The sequence below is a fragment of the Cottoperca gobio genome, chromosome 14 (assembly GCF_900634415.1).
Source record: "Cottoperca gobio chromosome 14, fCotGob3.1, whole genome shotgun sequence".
NCBI classification, from domain to species: Eukaryota; Metazoa; Chordata; class Actinopteri; order Perciformes; family Bovichtidae; genus Cottoperca; species Cottoperca gobio.
In genome coordinates this window covers 2,454,360-2,471,003 of record NC_041368.1, presented here as the reverse complement: position 1 = coordinate 2,471,003, position 16,644 = coordinate 2,454,360, and the positions used below count along the sequence as shown (strand labels likewise).

The 16,644-nt window shown below is 39.3% G+C and overlaps 2 protein-coding genes across 9 annotated transcripts in view; both read right to left on the bottom strand.

Annotated features, from left to right (window-relative positions):
* arhgap32b (Rho GTPase activating protein 32b) overlaps nt 1-2,785 on the bottom strand; it is a 112,477-nt gene extending 109,692 nt beyond the window's left edge. For 4 of the 6 annotated variants that reach the window (XM_029447695.1, XM_029447697.1, XM_029447698.1 and 1 more), the window contains exons 1-2: nt 2,142-2,785; nt 1,924-2,041 (exon numbers count right to left, since the gene is read on the bottom strand). The gene's annotated coding sequence lies outside the window, so the exon portion shown is untranslated. Of the gene's footprint in view, nt 1-78; nt 144-1,923; nt 2,042-2,141 lie in introns of those variants that run through there. The other 2 variants (XM_029447696.1, XM_029447701.1) reach the window with 2 other exon arrangements.
* Nucleotides 2,786-6,348: 3,563 nt separating this feature from the next.
* vps26bl (vacuolar protein sorting 26 homolog B, like) lies at nt 6,349-13,676 on the bottom strand. 3 transcript variants are annotated; one of them, XM_029448299.1, is made up of 8 exons: nt 13,267-13,676; nt 11,304-11,460; nt 10,465-10,629; nt 10,177-10,352; nt 9,947-10,089; nt 9,228-9,393; nt 7,818-7,826; nt 6,349-7,046 (listed from the first exon to the last, which is right to left on the bottom strand). In XM_029448299.1, exons 1-6 carry the CDS (start codon nt 13,487-13,489, stop codon nt 9,256-9,258), a joined length of 1,002 nt encoding a protein of 333 aa, XP_029304159.1. In that variant the 5' UTR covers nt 13,490-13,676; the 3' UTR covers nt 6,349-7,046; nt 7,818-7,826; nt 9,228-9,255. The 3 variants fall into 3 exon arrangements, with proteins under 3 accessions (XP_029304159.1, XP_029304158.1, XP_029304161.1); XM_029448298.1 differs by having other exon boundaries at nt 6,349-7,826; XM_029448301.1 differs by lacking the exon at nt 7,818-7,826.
* Nucleotides 13,677-16,644: the final 2,968 nt, after the last annotated feature.

Genomic DNA, 16,644 nt, shown 5'->3' with positions numbered 1-16,644 from the left:
ATACCAGACGACTTTCTGCCATCAGTCCTGCTAAAGATTAGGTTAGTCCACTGTGCACTGCTCCTTCTGACCACTCACTTTGAGGATGGCTCCTTCAGAAAAAAGGGAAATCCACAGCACCACTTCCCACTGCGGTTGTATATCTTTGAAAGAAAAATAGGCTGGGCATCAGCACTGGTTACCTTTATGGTATTGACCGAAATAACCCAGTACCAAGTAGTATGGAACCTTCTCCAGTTAAAGGAAACTTGCATTTGATCATTTTATATAGAATATAGATAGATTTATATAGAACATAAATGAATATTTGTATGGTTTGCCCCCCTGCCACAGCTGCTGTAAAGTTGAGCGTGGTATAAATAAATATTTCAATAATTTGAACATTTTCAAAATGTATTTGTGTAAATATAATTTGGATGGGGAGGAGTGGTGGTGGAATTTGACGCCAAATGCTTGCATTTACATAATGGGTATAGAATGAAGAAGTAGTATCAAATGGAGAACTCTACTGGTGTCGGTATCACTTTAAGGGGTACAGATATTGTAATAAATTTAACGATACCCAGCGATACAGAAAAGACAGATTTTGTAACTAAGTGTATATTAGAGTACATCAAAGAGTGTACGGGTTGTGCAAATATAAGTAAGTACAGTAAAATACCAATCGACTAGAGTAGATGGCAGGATGAATATAGCATCAAAATGCTATGAATATTGTTTTCATGCTTGGAATAGTAGTACATATGCAGATATGATGTTAGGACAGACACACACACACACACACACACACACACGAAAATATCCTGTGAAAACTAAGTGCCCTTGAGCAAGGCATTTATTACTCAACAGTTCCACTGGAGGTGATGCTCGATAGTATAGCTGTGCCTGTACTGAGTGAGCAGCATGGAAAGGAATGATCTATGTGTGCATAACCCTCCCTGTTTGTAGTTGGTTTGCCTAGTTAAATAAGGATTAAAGGCCTCCATGCATATCTGATAAAACTGTAATCTAATACAGGGAGTGAAGCATCAGAACACAATTGAAACTGTGGATCAAATAGCATGAGGGGGGTGGGGAGCTTTCAAGACAGTCCCTCATGGATCACACTGAATTTAGGATTAAACATCTCAAAAGAAATCATATTAAAAGAGAAGACCGTAAAGGAAAAACTAGACCAACTCCGAAACGGGGCACTAGTTTCAGTGTAGTTGCTGATGTTAGGATATCTTTAAAAAAGGTAATACAACAAATGAATGGTTTCAGCCAGACTGAGACACAACCAGGCAGATATCATAGACTCCGGTACACGCGTACTTCTCGTGTGTGGAGAACGCCATAACGCCAGACTCCGTTAAACATCTGGCAGTTTAAAGTTATCTTTGCTTGATGGTCAGCGTAAATAGGTAAACACATAAATAACCTTTTACGACACGACACCGTCTCTTGGTGAATGTTACATCCTCCGACACACCAAGCGGCATGTGGACGGTGTATATTTATAGAAAACTTCCAATATTAGTTCACATGACTAGTTGTCGAGTTTAGCAGTAGTTGGCTAACTAGTTATCGAGTTTAGCAGTAGTAGACGAACACAAACACAATATTAAATATATAACTGAGATGATGTCGTTATGTGTATGTTGTACGACGAGGGCTGAATTCAATGCAGCGTTAAATTGCCCTGTTTTTGAATGGGCCTGAGCATGCAATTATTTCACTACGTGAAGATTAGCAAAAGCCATAACTAGCTGGGGAGACGTTGTCGTCTCTGTGGCCAAAATTCTCACACACAACACACACACACACACACTGATTTCACTGTCTGGCCACCAAACACCCACTACAACCGCAAAGTAATGTGAAAGAAGGCAAGGCACACACCAGGTCATGTGGAGTTGATGCGCGGAGTTAAAGTAAACCTACCTGTATGTTTGTGGTCGAGGCTGTGGCCGTTGACCACCGTTGGTCGGTGAGATGAGCTTTAGCTTTCACTGTCTCCGTCTGGCGCTTCACCGCTGCTGAATTATCTCCTCATCACAGCCTAACCAAGCAAACTCAAATACGTCAGGGAAAGAGAATGAGATTTTTTTTTCTCCCATTTTTCTCCAAACTAAAGAAACCGCGCCAGTGGCTGTACTCACAGTTACGGTTGCCCCTAAACAAAAAGGCTCCCCCGGGACAACAAAGCTCACTGGAAGCGTTCAGTCAGTTGCTGTTATCTTCTGGGGTAAAATAAAGACTACTATCGTCCTCCTAAAAAACACATCCCTTTCATAACAAAAGTCCGACTAAATTCACCTTTCGCTGGAGTCACAAAACGTTAATTCCAGGTTAAAACTTGTCGAGGGGTTTTCCTCCGTGTGCAACTGAATGCAGAGCACACCTCGGAGTGATTCCGACTGGAGCAGAGGAGCAGCGCTATCTCTGTGCTGCCTTTACGTGCTGTCGGAAACATTATGCTCGAGCAACTGAGTAAAATAGGACCATTTGCCAATTTGCTATCATATTCCAGTTGGAGGGTAAAAGTTCAAACCAACCAAAGCCAGCGTGGCGGAGGAGTGAGGAGAAGATGGAGGTAGAAGAGTTTAAAAGAAGCAGCGGGAAGAAAGCAGGGAGAAAAAATTGAAGAAATGTCAAATAAGTTAAATGAAGCATGTCAAGCAGACTGTCCTAAGAGAAAGGAAAATATGGAGATCATGAAGATAAGGTCCAAGATAATGCATAATTATGAGGTAGCAAACTACAGTCAAGCCAGCCTCCACTTTGAAAAAACTAGCCCCCACGTTGTTTTGCGCTTCGGGTGTGTTTTAGGCATTACGGTCAGAGCGTGAAATAACTGACTTCAAAATAAAAGCTGGTTAATGTGATAGATATTTTTTATACAGTCTACTCTATGGTAATTTAATTCACATAAAAATACATATATGAAAACTGTTTTATGTATAAAGAATTAATTATATATATATAATTAGAAGGAAACAGTCCATTGCCAGGAACTGATTTCCCTTTAGAGTGATAGAAGAGGACCTCAGAGTGTAACTCGAACAATATCACATTCTGATATGGAATTTCAAAATCAAAGCCCTTTCGAATCTTCTATATAAACTATATTTTCTCTATAATTCAGATTAATATTAAAAGGAAATAACCTGTTGTCAGGGTCTGATTTCCCTTCAGATTAATTGAAGACCACCTGAGAGTGACACTCAGATGTGCTCTTCCCAGCTTTTATTTTGAAATCACTTCTTCCATGCTCTTACCGTAATGCCTTTATACACAAACCGCAAAACAACGTGGGGACTAGTTTGATTGTCTCTTTCAAAGTAGAGGCTGGCTTGACTGCAGTGGAAGCAGCTAGGAAATGAAAGATTCAAGAAGTAAAGGAGAACAAATGAGGTAGGAAGCATGATGAACATTTTTGTGTAATGACAAGGTTCTATGCCCTTCTGGCTATGTTGATTAACTGTGCTGCTGAGGCGGAAAGGAAATCTGAGAATAGAAGTTGTTGATACTGCAAGAAAGTTTTTGGATATTGTGTGAGTTACTGGAAAGGAAGTATAGGGGCTGTTGAGAGAGGTTTTCATGTCATTTCATTTAATGTGTTTGTTTTTTCTTTTGTTAGATTATGATATTGGGAGAAGTGAGTCATTTTCAATCAAGTGGTAGGTGGTAATGCAACTGTTGGACGCTAACCCCCTCTAAAAACCACAGAAGAAGAATATTCCCTTTGCCAAGTGGATTCAGTGACCTGTCTGGCTGTGAATTAAACTGATCGAGGCTATGAAATCAATATATATATATATATTTGTATAAAACTAGCCAACTAAAACCAAGATAAACAAATGGCTTTGTAGCTCTGAAATATCCAAGCATTTGTCTAATGCTGGCCAATAGGCTATGCCAATGACTCACCACTCATTTACTGTAGCCAACAAATGATCTATAGTTTAAATTAAATCACCAATAGCCTGCTGTCCCTGACTTTAGTTGTGTAAAAGCATGAGATGAAGCTCTTTTTTTCTGGAGTGATTGTCAATAACCAGGCAGATACAGAACAGAAACAAAACATGTGTACTCATAGTTTAAGTTCTCACACATGCATGAATATTATTGTTCTCAGCTTTATTGACCCCAAGATCTTTTGACCCCCAGTGTGGCTACCATACCATACCACTTAAAATGTCAGGTTTTCTTTCAAAAATATATTAAAGGCAATCTTTCCTTTAAATAATCCAGCAGTGTTAGCATATAGTGTTTTTTTATATAAATTATTTAGCATCACATTATGCAGATCCTATTGAACAACCTGGATGTATAAGAGACCACTCAATGCTTACATGTACTTACGTCAACATGTTTAGTTCCCCTCAGCTTCGTTGAGTTTGTGCTGTGTAGCTGGTTCAGCTATGATGCAAAAGCAGCGAGTGTAGATAGTCAAATGAAATATTTACCCCACACGTCCTACAAGTTTGACATAATTTTGACACAAGGTTGTGATACGACTGTTAAGTAAATCTTTGCCCCCATATTCCCCCCACTCACACATCTCTGTTCCTCAGTGTCAGTGCTACAAACTTCACATCCTTTGTCTTTATTATAGTGTGGCCCCTGAGTCCACTATATAGGGTGTCCTTTTTTTGGCAGCAGCACAAACAAGAAGCTGATACTGAAGCATACTTTGAAATAAGTGGCCTTTCTCGAAAAAGCAGAAATATATGTAATCTGAAACACACAGAAAATGACCTGAGGCATAGAACAGTGGGACTAGAAATGATCAAAATTCATATTTCAGAATACTCAATGACCTTAAACAAGCCACTCATGCACGATTCCATTGTTGTGCAACAGCACTTCACTCTTGATATATAACAGGAAATTATTCCAGACCCGGTTACATCTCTCTTTGGTACCATTTACTCTCACATCCCGCTCTTAAAAGAAGCAGTCGCAGTCATCATTCTCAGCCACTCTGTGTATTCTAGTCTATGTGGACTCTTCCATATCAGTAAAATAACCCTTGCTGCTGTAATAAATCCTGCTATGTCTAGCCAAACTAGCAAACTCCGCTGGAGGCAGCAGAGACTCGTCTGTGGGGATTCTGGAGTTGATTTTCCCATAGCCTATAAAATGTGCCCATCTCCTTCCTGCACTTACTATACTGAGTTAAACCCATTCTATAGTTTGTGTGGAAACATATCTATGTAGGATCTTACCTTCTACTCTCTGCATCCTTCAGACACAACCTCTTGTCATACCTCTTCCTCAATTTCAAAGGCATGTTGTCATTTCATACAGCTGCTGGGCTGTGTGAGGAAGGTGGACAGGTGTAACAATTTGGACTTTACATGTGATTACTGTTATGATCCATGTGAGGATGAAAAGGTAAACATAGTTACTGTGAAAAAAGCCTTCTTCAACTGCTTTCTATACTGAATTAAATCTATTTCAACTGACATCGAGAGCTGGTAGTTTTTGCTTTGGTTTTGATGGTGTCCATCTCTTCTTCTGCCACGAGGCGATAACTCTAATCCCACTCTTAGAGGGAGCTGATGTGACAGAGGTACCACTACATAATACAACAGTGACTCTGTATTCATTCAGGAACATGTTTTATGCTTCATATTGAGAAGACACATTCATCACATATACGACTCAATATCATTCCTGTGGAGTCTATTGAGCTGCTGGATTGGCTCCCTGTGTTACATCCTGAATGAGTCATGGGAAGGTTTGAGCCGTCTGCACGCTGCATTGAAGCAAAAGCTTTACCTTGGGAGCGACACATTGCCGCTTTATTTCAGAGGCCAAATGACTTTTCCTACTCTTCTCATTTCACACACTTAACAGATGTAAAAATGGCAGATTATCACTTTGTAGCAATATCTAAAGCTTTTAAGTAATGCAGGTTAACGATGGGCTTTACTAAGGATTTCCTTCTTTTCCCAGAAATTCTAGTTCATAAAGACATTTGATCCAAACCTGCCCTCTAGTGACCACAATTGTTCCACACAGTGAGAAGTATACTGCAGATACACTGTCGCATCAATGTGGCCTTTACTGAGGACAAACATGATGCATTTAATTTTCCAATTTCATATTAAAAAAACAACAAATATTTCCAACGAAATGGACAGAATTTGAGAAAGTCCCCATCGCTGTCACAATGACTAAACATTCATCAAACAGCTCTTCAGCTCATGTACAAGTAAATATGCAGGACTGTTTAATATTTAGACTAAAATATAAGACGGTCTATATTTTTAAGGGTTTTAGGAAAGAAGTGCCCGAACAATAGACGTGTTAATCAGGAATACAAGTTTCAACAGTCGCAGAAAGAAAAGAGAAGAGTTTCAGTTACTCCCATTTAATTCAAAGTAAAACAGTAATATAAAATGATCAAATGATAAACATTTATAGTCAGGGAGATACAATATGAAGAAAATAAACCAAAGAGCAGGAGGATTGCATTTACATTGTGCATTTACACTGTACATTTCATAATTCTTTTCTATTTCAATCTCGATTTACTCTCTATCACAAACGGGGTTAGTTCAGCTACTGTGTGTCTGCACCAGTACTGGCATCACAGCCACACTAAACCAAGACACACCAAAGATGGTTTCTTTTGTTCGTTTGTTTAAATGGTACTTTTTTCTAAAACAGATTTCAGTGAAGTGTCATTGTATCAATGGAGGCAACTTCCAAAATAAAGGAGTTAGGCAGCAAATAATGCAGAATACACTCTACAACTTAGAAACGGTAAGAAGAGGATTATTAGAATGTTTCCATGTTTTACTTCATCTTCTTCTTGTGAAGTTGTGAAACAATCTTGATAGTTACATCAGTTAGTTTGGTCACAAACTGGACTTCTGTGTGCTTCATGGATCACAATGGTGATCGTATGGTTTTGCCATGAGAGGACAACAATCAGGTCTCTGTATCGAGGTCTTTCTTTTCTTTTCTGTCTTTGAGTCAGTGCGCCCCGTCCATTGCCTCTGTAAGCATCCCTTTACAGTGTGTTCCCTTTGCTCTGCACTTTAGAAGAACTACAGAAATGTTAAATGTACAGTGTCATATAGAGTTAACCTATAATATCATGCATGTTCTGGACAACCCAACCTGAACCCATTACTACAGCGCAAACTCCAGCGGTAATAACAATGTTTGATCCAAGAGCTATAAAATGATTAGAGAGCAGCTGGAATGCTCGGTAAACAGAAAGCACTATTTGATACGTTTACCATAAATCTGGCAATTACCAAATCTGCTCCCACTCCGAAGGTGCGATTTGATGATTGAGCCGTTAACATATTGAGCTTGAAATCAGGATCGAGTTGAGAAACTAGCAGGGGAGAGTTATATGCAACAAATATTAATAACCCTGGACAGTCTTTTTTTTTTTTTTTTAAAGTCAACTCCCCTCCTCACCAATATCATGTTGGTGCAATCTCTTTATGTAAATTAAGTGCATAGAGATGCTTACAGTGATTTCTGCCACCATCAACACACTGAATGAAGAATGTCCCAGAAGAAAACTGTCACCAAAGATCAAGATACAGTGTGGAAATAAAAGTGTCTTGTTGGCTCATGTCCACATGTTGGGCAGGTGTATCCTGGATTTTAACAGTTACCTGAACATGTTGATTTAACACAACAGCATACTAAAAATTCACCGTACTGACAGTAAGTATGAAATATAAAATTGTGTAAAACTTTAATATGATACACAGTGATAGATTTTGCCAAGTTGCACAGCATACGCTTGTCAAGCAAAGTTGCAGGCCAGGGTAAAGTGAAGTAAAGGCTGAAGTACTCACGGATGTGCTCTTTTTCAGGATGGAGAAAATATATTTTAGAAAAGGAAACAAAATAAAAACGGAGTAATGGCACAGGAACTCAGTTATCTATTCCACCAGAAGCAACAAAAAACCTGGTCATGCTTATTCAGAAAAAGTTTCTGAAGTTTAATTTAAGTGCTCAATATGACAGGTGTATTTATTTTACATTCATTTGTTTTTTTACAATAGCATTATTTGAAACCTTCTTGGCACAAAACCCATGTTTTATGCCAAGTGACTGTAGGTAATAAAGGGATGTGATGAGCACTACACTGTGGCAACTGTTCTCGTAATGCAGTAATGCACTGAAACATCTTTGCAGTAAACCTTTAGGCACAAAGCTAACTAACCACAGAGTCAGTCCCCGCAACCTGTTGACACGCAGGACTTTGTCACTAAACACAGGTGTAATACTGTCCATATTAGGTTTGAAGTGATCCGAGTTTCACTCCTGAACACGAGCATGAGTCCAGTTTCTAAACAGCACTGAGAGCAGAATAAAGCAGAATGAGATCATAGTGCAAATAAGAAGGCAGGGCTTCAAACTATAAGAGACGGTTACAATGACGCAAGAAAACTCCCACAGCACTCACAGATGCCACGTTTGTTTTCGCAGCAGTGGCAGCACATGACTGCACGTGACAGCGCCACACAAACAACTGATGCAAACACGCAAAATGCTGGTTAAAAATGAAATTGTTAAATAGATCTTCTACAGTCATGCTTATTTCTGATGAGAGCCTTGGAATGTATGAAAATAGTTGAACATGTATTTCCTTTAACTTAGAGGGTGTTTAAAGTCGTGTACATGTATTTCCTGTGTAATTATTATTGTCAGAATGTCACATTCCTTTAGGGGGGACATACAGAAAGGTGCTGTAAGATCTATTGTTGAAACCTACTGTATCACTACAGTGTCTGTGACAAATACACCTGCTGTGTTTCTCAGGCTGTACATTCGTACACACGTGAATTCAAGATATTGATCGAACAACATTGCTAATCATATTTTAGTGCATGTAATGAGTGAAGTTTGCTCCACTCAACTGTACAATAAATGCCATAACATTTTAATTAAGCACTTAATAGTCAATTTTGTCGGTGCTTTGTGACAGAGAAATTAGCTGACACAGTCTAATCAGTCTTAATAGGCTAAACTCCACCCAGCGGGTACTTCAAGGTGGTTAAAACAAACAATTACTTACATCTGCCGTCTGAGTCAGACTGTTTGTTCCATTGACACACACAGCCATATTTCAAAGCCTCTCACACACACACACACATACATCCTGAAAAGATTTGCAGCGCATTCCATCTTAATGCAAACAAATAATATTCACATTCAGAATTTGCTGACAATTTCTGCACTGTGTTCGCTCAGACACTCACTACGCGAGGGTGAGGTGCATGCTGGGCTTTAGCTGTCGTCCTCTTCATTGCTCTGGGTCTGGGACTTCTCTGGATTGGAGGAGCCTTCAAAGCGCTGGGAGGCGATGATCGCTTGGTGAGACATACTCTTCCTCACGATGTCCCCTTTCCTCCACAGGGTGATCTCCTGCAACCATACAACACAATATACAACATGGTTTAGGGCACTAAACTTCTCCCCTGCTACTTTAAAAGGTTAATAGGTGGTGGATCGAAAAAACAGAACTGTCAAACTTGAAGCAGCCGACAGATTTTAATCTTGCCAGATCCTACATTTCCCATAATGCAATAGTGTCTTTCATTAGATCCCTCCTGCCTCCTAAATGTCCATTTCTTTCAAACCCAACACGGTCTCCAGCTCAAACCAATAAGCTGTAACCCTGGTGACATCATCAGGGGCCGCAGGAGACGTTACACAACTGCTTTGTTTTCTCATAACGAGTAAACTGAACTTCATGTGTAAATCAGTAGAATGCCCCTTTAATGTTCAGGTATGTCTATGTGCACGCTGAAGTTTAAAGTTGAGTGAGTAAAAATGAATAGTCAGTGTGACTAAGCACCAAATAAAACTCAATATATCAATCTGAGCATCAGGAGAACTAAAAGAAACACCAACAGCTGACGGTCCTTATGTCAGTCAACAGCCGAAGCTAAAATAACTTGTAGTGCTGTAGGTGTACCTGCTGTTTGAAATAGCGTCTTTCCTCCTCATCTATGAGGACCAGGTTGAGGTAGTACCGCACAGAGAACTTCTTGTTAATGTCCCTCATGCTTGGCGTCATCTCATAGCCTGCTAGAAACAGCCGGATGGGGATGGACTCTCCTGCAGCACAACAAGTCAGAAGCAGTGTGACAAATGGACGCACAACAGAAACACACTTCTTGAAGACAGTAAAAGCCTCATCATTACCTCTGACTGGTGCACCATCCATGATTTCATACTTTGCTATGGTGTCGTTCTCATGGTAGACATTTGGCCCTGTGCCAGTTGTCTCCCGCTTGATGATGTCAATCTCCATATGTTTGATCTTAATCCTCACCAGCAGAAAGTAAATCTTCCCTACAATCACATCTTTAAGGTGATACCTGCAAGCAAACGGTATCAACTGTCACACTCTCTCTTGCTTTTCTGAAAGAACAGGTACATTCTGATCCAAAAGAGTTATTTTAGTGGATTATTGTACAAATAAAATCATACTTGGATTTATTGTACTCAAACTCTATGTGTAGACAGTCCTCGATCCCCACTTCCATCTTGATGGAGGAGTTGAGCTCAGGGTAGGAGCTGAGTGTGTGTACCACGATGTCCAGCTCTTTGCTGACGTCATTCAGTCTCCGGCTTACTGTCGCCCTCAGAAAGTAGCTGGAAGAAAAAATTATAATAATCACATGGCGATGAAACAAGACTGTAACACTATTACCATTGAGAGGCCCTGTAAGGCTGTGCTGCTCAATACACAACTAACACAAACTAAAGTGACTCCACATTACAAATACGAGTGGTGTTAATCTTCTCATCTAACTTGAAGTCGGCAAAAAAAACTAATAAGTGCATTTCCCAAAGTGTCAAACTATTCCTTTAACATGCTAACGTTAGCTTTTAAGTCACAATGTATACAGTTAACATGCTCACAATAACATGAGGACGTTAACATGCGTAGAGATACCATGAGGACAAGTATTCATCACTTATATGATACACTTTAATAATCGTTTGTGATATTGGGATATCTAAATAAAATTGACTTGACTTCACATCCACAAATGCTAAAACAAGCAATAAGGACACATCTGCTGCTGTTTCCTTCCTTAATGCGTTGGAAAATGCCATGAGATTATTGTAAACATACATCAAAACCAATAATTGAGGAGATTTAAGATTTAATTAAGATTAGAGTTAGTGGAAAATCCTTTTCCTGCGAACATGACTGTTGCTATAAACTATTATGTAAATAGTTTGGTGCATGCGAGACATTTCTACATATACATTGCAAATAATTCATGCACCCTCCGCACAGTGCCCGCAGCAAAGCTTACCGTAATTTGACGTTCTGACCCGTGTAAGACTCGTAGGGTTTCTCCACATGTGTGAACTCAAAATCAAATGTCTGTGACTGTGTGAGCTCCCCTGGCCGAGCCAAGTCTTTCACAAGAGACACAAACTCATGGTGGTTTCCTCTGTCATAGTACAGCTCTGGAAAAGACACATGAACAGCACAGACAGCTACGGTGGAGCAGTTTTATACATTCTCATATAGTTTCACAAGATTTTCCTTCAATTGTTACAGCTGAAAACAGTCATTTTGATCTAACAACAGAAGAAAACTAATTATAATCTTGACTATTGTTGAAGTCAGATCTGTCTTAACAGTTTTACCTGAAGTACTACTCTAATGAAGTAATGCCTGGGCCATCATAGTTCATCTACTGCAACTCTAAACTATTTGATGTGATCCTTTGTGTCCATTATATCAACTACCTCAGTTTCTTGTTTACAAAGGCCAGCTTTAGGGCTGCCCTTTTACCCCTGATCCAAAGTACTTCTGCTTTTTCTACATTTGGAGACAAATGGTAGTGAACAGAAAAGGGGAAGGGAGGAGTGCAGTAGTGATGAAAAATGTCAAGATCCATTTATGCTCCGAGGGTCTGGAAAGGTCAAAGTAAGAGGAACTCCCTACTGTTGCTGTAAACTCATCTTAACCAGGCAGACAGCGTTTTAATAAATGACAAAAGAAATACAAATAGAACAGCATGTACTTTTGAACAGATGTAAATGAGCTGTAGCTAGACTGAATGAGGGACTACTTTTTAATCAACTGGGCCCTTAGGCCGGCGTTACACAGTGCAACCTTTGTGCAATTTGTTGCAGATTTCAAACTATTTTCTTTTCTGTTTTACTTTAACACAACTAAAAGTTCACCACCAACCTAATTCTTTAAGGACTGCGTCCTTATTGTATTTGATAGAGTCCTGACACACAATCAGGGTGTGTGGTTTTAAATCTAATTACATTTTTTTAGGATCATGCACAATAATGTTACTATTTATTAAGCGCTTAATTTATCTGATGTATTTATTCATTTTAATTATCAGTGTAAGTCCTGCATTAAAAAGCTTACATAAGACTACAGACATATTATTAAGAAATAGTACTCATGAAGCAGCTCAATAGTACATCATCTGTCAATGTTACATTTTGTATATATTATTATGGGGTTATTATCACTGATGCATTATGACATGCTGTAAAAAGCATTGTATTGTTGCAGCTGGTCAAGGTGGAGCTGATTTTAACTACTCAATATACTTCTGGGCAGTTTGATCTGTAACAAACTACATTTTATAAGATCATAATACGTTTTGTAAAATCTTAATTTGCAAAGTAACTCAAACCTGTCAGATTAAGGTACTGGAGTAAAAAGTCAACAATTATTATCTGAATGGTAGAGGAGTAGAAGTATCAAGTATTAAGAACAATAATTAAATACATTTACTTCTCCCACTGCTGACTTCAGTTCCAATTTGGTTTGTTATTTGGTTTGTATCATGTTCAGGGTTCAACATCAGTTTACTAATAGCACAACAGCAATTTATTTACAACCCTCTTAAGTGTAACGTCAGCCCTGGACTTTTATCAGTAGACGAGTTACTTCTTAGTATGAAAGTCACAGTTGTAATCTGACAGAACAGCTCAGCGTTTTAAAAAAACAAGGGTCAAAGGTCAATGAGACAGCTAGCCAATGGCTGATGTGTCAGCTGACGTTAGCTTGCGCCAACATCTGTCACGAGACCTGACACTTCAAACTGACACTTGTTACGACACAGTGGGCCAGTGTGGCGTTTAAGTGGTTCACTAGTTACTCATTCAACAATGAACTAAGGTTACACCGTGTGAGGGTTTCGTAGTGCAGTCAGCGCCTGTAGCTAGCTCTCTCACGTCTCCTCTGGTACTTTGGCTACTTCTCTCAGCAGTGTGAAACGCAGGCCTGCAGCCGCTCACCTATCTGGCCGATAAACTCAATCTTGATGCCGTTGTGCTCCAGCCTCTTTCCCGGGTACTTGAGCGTAACATTGACTTTCCCCGACACAGTTTCCCCATCGTAGAAGAGAAAATATTTGTCCTTCCTGCCGTCTTCGCTTTTATGCTCCGCTTTCTTCCTCGTTTCGGCGTCATTCAGAACTATATCGATGTCCGCACTTTGACCAAAACCAAAGAAGCTCATCGCTGCTTATGAGTCAGGCTGTCACTGGATCGTCCTGGTTCTCTAAAGCAGCGCACAGGACCAGATTATTGAATATTTCGAGTTACAACCGTTCAAGTGCGCATGCGTGGATAGTCACGTGAAGCAAAACTGTATTTATCAAACGAGTTTTTCTCTCTCTTTTTTTCACTTTGATATAAACAACACTTGCAAAGCTGCACTAAAACAACAGTATATGGTTGAATGTGGCTTTTTTAGATGCTGGGATGTTTTCTCACTAAGTCTGCACTTCTTTGGCGCAGTATCAACAGGCGGAAGAAACTCGGGCTCGGAGAGCTTTTGCTGCCCGGAGTAAAGCCTTTCAGGCCCTCCCCACTATCTGGTCATGTGGACAAGGGTTTACCCATTACTTTATTTCGCATCTTGTGGTTACCGACCTTTTTGGCTTGCGTCCCCTTATAATTGTGCAATGTCTACCTGTGACCCCCCCCCACATCACAGAATATGGTTTTAATGTGAGTTATGAGAAGTTCAGTACATTTGGAGGTCAAAAGTTTCCTAGTAAAGAAGTCCCTTTGTCAAAAAGAAAAACAGTTATAGTGTAGTTAGTCAAAGTGCCTTCTCCATGCAACCACTGCTGCAGTCACACACTGCTGAAAAACATAAACATACACCATTAGCTTCCTCCTTGATCCAATGTTGACTACGCTTAGGCCTAGTTGGTACTGTGCCCTTACACACGTTTTATTCACAACTTGACTGGCTTCTTGTGGGGAATCTAGCATTTGCCATATCAACTACATGCTGTTCATAGGATTTTATATGGAAAGGTTCACCACTACTTTTACATATATTTTAAGAAAGTGGGGAAAGTCCAAAGTCATAACACAGAGCAGCAAACTTAATTCTTTATATATTAGGTCTGAGACGTGTACAAATAACTACCTGCTTTAATAAAGGAAGAAACAAATCAGTGTGCCTTGACAGCAAAGGCTAAACAATGACTGCTACATAGTATTCCTTAAAGCATTTGGAGATTTTAATATATTTTTTCAATCTGCCTTTGACTTCATAGATTGCCTCTTGAATATGTTTCACAACAGTTGTCTTTTATTTAAATCTAATGTGGTCTAATGATGAATTATTCTGGTTATTTAGATCTTATGTTCTATGATGTCAGCTGTTCCTTGCCCATCTCCATCTTGAAAGTTTGGGGGACTTTGGAAATACCAGGGACAGGACTTATACCTGACAAGTTTGATATGTTGTTGTTTTATGTATTACTGCAGAATGTTGTAAATAAATCAAAAGCAAACTCCTCATAATGAAACAATTGCAGGGTAAATAGACCAGGAAGGTCTTTTTGTGATATTCATATGAAACCTTTGTTACTGTGTATAACTTAAGTATATGTTGAAACATTTCACAACATTATCACATTTCCAAGATATTTTATTTTATTTCCTATTTTCATCTCAATATACTGACTACTGTTGTACTAGTTCTAAGCACAAGAGGTCAGGAGTGCACACTTTTGATGCAGTGATACATGAAACTCATTTTGGTATCTGGAATTGTCCCAGTAACAATAACAGTAATCTGCATATCAATATTAACATTTACTGTCAAGTTATTATTGTTTCCCTTGCATTCACTTTCACAAGTGTTTACTCCAATGAGTATTGAGAGTGAAAACAGAAACAGTTGTGTGACGGCAGTGCTGCAGCACTAGAGGGCAGTCACAACCCGGGTGCATCCCTCATATGTGCATCCCTCATTCAGTATTTTAACATGCCAAAATAAATCCTCCCCCATATTAGGGGCACTGTATATTGTCTGTTTTTTTGTGTGTGTTTATTAATTGTATTTAAATTCTTGGTATATAGGAGGGCAAGAAGGAAACGCTTCTGCAACTTTAAAACGGTTTCTACTGGCAACACTGACTGGTCAACACCACATGTTTAATAAAAAGCAAATGTCAGCTAAATATGCCTATAAACTGACACATTAGTCAAAGAAGTAAACACCATTCAGCCACCTCAGTTACACCACTGACACATCTACCACAATATGACATATGAAACAGTTATTGTGTAGAGGGTGTGTGTGTCACTTTAGCTTAAAATAATGCTCCTTTAACTGACTGGTATTTCTGGTGACTTATGAAATATGATTACAATGATCCTCCTGTAAATCATTTTATGATCAAACTTGACAACAGTTAAATGACTCCCCTGAGGCTTTTATTTTGTATTAACCGAGTCGTAGCAATGTTTTATTTTCATAAAAATGACTCACTTTTGAGACAGTACGCAAAATCTAAAATTGTCCCTCAACAGCCTGCTGGAGCATCTGAGTGTCATATGGTGAAATTCTACAACTCAAACGACTTAAACTTTTAACAAGCAGAGCCCTCGTAGCTGTGGCCATTTGTGCCTGTACGGCTGGGAGCAGTAGGTGCAGCTGTAGCTCGCTCTGAAACAGACTAATATGTTGTCAATGTGTCAGGTCATCACATCATGCTGTGGTATTTTCTAAATAGGGTACATCCTTCTGTCAAGTACAATCTTCTCCCGTCTCTTTTTGTCCTCTCTGTGGTGTCTGCTGCTGTGTGCAGCTCTGCTCTGTGTGTGTGTTCGCTGCACTGTAATGTATCTGTAATGTCTATTGACTTTAGAATTAGACTGATCAATCAGTCGATGTTGCTGCGTAGCAGAGGTTCTCTACAAACTCAGAAAAGGCGCATGTGATGTAGTCTATCTGCTGCTTTACTGGCTTCTCAAACATGACAACAATAAAGTCTAAGAGAAACTCTATCCCAGAACATCTGGAGTAGGAAACATGAAGTGGGTGTAGCCAACAATGAATTGCACCATCCCTGTTCAAGTCCGGCTAGGGACCTTTGTTCCTATTCTCTCTCCCTGGTCATTCCCTCTCCAATAAAGACATAACAAAGAAATACTTTAAGTGCCCATTGTTAAAAAACACACACTGCAATTCGTAAAAGAGAACTTAAATAACAATTATCCAGAAAGATAGGTTTTCATGGTAAAATAAATGCATGACACTAATTCAGTGCCATTTCGATTCCAGCATTAAAGGCACCCTGTGAAGTTTTCTTGTAAGCAAAAATATATTTGTTAAATTCAGCGTTTCTTACCAAAAACTAACGTGTA

Coding starts and splice junctions, on each gene's coding strand:
- vps26bl (XM_029448298.1), bottom strand. CDS start 13,489: ATGAGCTTCTTTGGTTTTGGTCAAAGTGCGGACATCGATATAGTTCTG. Junction 10,630..11,303: donor GGTCAGAACGTCAAATTACG/GTAAGCTTTGCT, acceptor TTTTTCTTCCAG/CTACTTTCTGAGGGCGACAG. Junction 10,090..10,176: donor GGATGGTGCACCAGTCAGAG/GTAATGATGAGG, acceptor GTTGTGCTGCAG/GAGAGTCCATCCCCATCCGG.